The 1,662-nt window shown below is 46.6% G+C and overlaps 1 protein-coding gene across 1 annotated transcript; it reads right to left on the minus strand.

Moving 5' to 3' along the window:
• Positions 1-350: 350 nt before the first annotated feature.
• Positions 351-1,255, minus strand: LOC144594706 (uncharacterized). The gene is made up of 4 exons (XM_078401551.1): positions 1,152-1,255; positions 814-987; positions 584-700; positions 351-464 (listed from the first exon to the last, which is right to left on the minus strand). The coding sequence occupies exons 2-4, from the start codon at positions 982-984 to the stop codon at positions 351-353; spliced, it is 402 nt and encodes a 133-aa protein (XP_078257677.1). The 5' UTR covers positions 985-987; positions 1,152-1,255.
• Between the last annotated feature and the right edge of the window lie 407 nt (positions 1,256-1,662).

The following is a 1,662-nucleotide window of genomic DNA, read 5'->3' on the forward strand; positions in this document are numbered from 1 at the left end:
AGAAAGTTTTTTTTCACACAGAGAGTGGTGAATCTGTGGAATTCTCTGCCACAGAAGGTAGTTGAGGCCAGTTCATTGGCTATATTTAAGAGGGAGTTAGATGTGGCCCTTGTGGCTAAAGGGATCAGGGGGTATGGAGAGAAGGCAGGTACGGGATACTGAGTTGGATGATCAGCCATGATCATATTGAATGGCGGTGCAGGCTCGAAGGGCCGAATGGCCTACTCCTGCACCTATTTTCTATGTTTCTATGTTTCTATGTGTCACTGGGGTGCAGGTGTGGGTGTGTCAAGGCTGGGGTAGTCTGTGAATGCAGCTGAGTGCGCAACAAAGCCACTAGATCTTGCAGGCTACAAGGCAGGGTATGCCTGCTGTGATGGTGTTGATGTAGCCTGTCGCTGCTGTATCTGTGAGTATGGCATCACTGGTGGTGACATCAGTGGCGGTCCCATCGGTGACTGTGGCTGCAACACAGATACATATCAATATTAAGTGGAAGGCAAATAAATCAAAACTTTTAACAAGCTGTGTGTGACAAAGAATTTCAAGTCCAATTCACAAAAGGTACTATAAAATGAGACACCTGGTGAGCGTGCTGATGTGGTGGGCCCGTCAGTGGCATCAGTTGTGGTGGTCCCATCAGTCCCATTTGTGCCTGTCCCATCTGCTGCTGTCCCATGTGTCCCATCTGCTGCAGAGTCTGCAACGCACACGAATTCATTGTGAATATTTCGTACAAAAATATAAATTTTACGGTCAAATATTAAAGTAAAATGTCCCCGAAATTCCGCAAAAACTACTTAAAATATTTACCGGCTGGGAGAAGTTATTGGGCATCGTCATGGCAGCGATGGTGTAGTTGGACCACACGTTCTCTGGAATCTTGAGCAGCTCATTCTTTAAGAATCCCAGGAAGGTGTCACCAGCCCTCTCGTGTGGTGTCTGGGCCTTTCTGGCCTCCCTGGCCTCTGTTGCTTGTTGCATGAGCTGCAACATAAATGAGTCTGTTTACTCAAGCTAGCAATAACAAAATAAAAAAGGAGAAGGTGGATGGATGGATGGATGAGAAGAGAAATCTGCCAAAAATTTCCCCCAAAATACTTGCCGCCTTGATCAGCTCCTGCGGACTTGCCTCTCTCTCTCTCCTCTACCTGATTTGCTGTTGTGGTGGAGCCTGCAGTGGAGCTGCCAGTGGTCCTGCTCCTCCTGCTGTGCTGCTGACTGGTGGATGGAGTGGATCCAGAGGTTCCCTCAAGTGGATCCAACTCCTGTTCACTCGACACACTGGGCAGTGGCTTCTTCTTGTCAAACTGGAAGGAAAAAAATGTGTTTTACAAACTTTCAAGACCACCAGGTCATGGCAAGCAAGATGACAATCAAATGACCAATTTCACAATAACTATTTTGTAATAATTACTTTCTTGGTGCTCCGTCTAGTCTCAACGCGTACTATATGTGAATTGATAAAGCCCCATTTGTCGATGATCCACTGCTGCCCTCTCGGTCAATGTTTTGCCACCAGACCCTAACTTGCTCACAATCTGAGACAGCTTGCCACATCTTGCTCTCTGGCTTTTGAACCACATACAGAGTTGGGCGTCTGTAAAACAAATAAATAAATAAAGACCAGTGTGAATTGCCTGCCTGCATGAGAATGGAAGA

The sequence above is a fragment of the Rhinoraja longicauda genome, chromosome 6, assembly GCF_053455715.1.
Source record: "Rhinoraja longicauda isolate Sanriku21f chromosome 6, sRhiLon1.1, whole genome shotgun sequence".
In the NCBI taxonomy this organism is placed as follows: domain Eukaryota; kingdom Metazoa; phylum Chordata; class Chondrichthyes; order Rajiformes; family Arhynchobatidae; genus Rhinoraja; species Rhinoraja longicauda.

Bases quoted from the DNA above. Each gene is read 5' to 3' on its own strand.
- LOC144594706 (XM_078401551.1), bottom strand. From the start codon at position 984: ATGCAACAAGCAACAGAGGCCAGGGAGGCCAGAAAGGCCCAGACACCA. The intron at 701-813 runs GTAAATATTTTA...TGTGCGTTGCAG, and splicing joins CCAATAACTTCTCCCAGCCG to ACTCTGCAGCAGATGGGACA. The intron at 465-583 runs GTGTCTCATTTT...TCTGTGTTGCAG, and splicing joins CACATCAGCACGCTCACCAG to CCACAGTCACCGATGGGACC.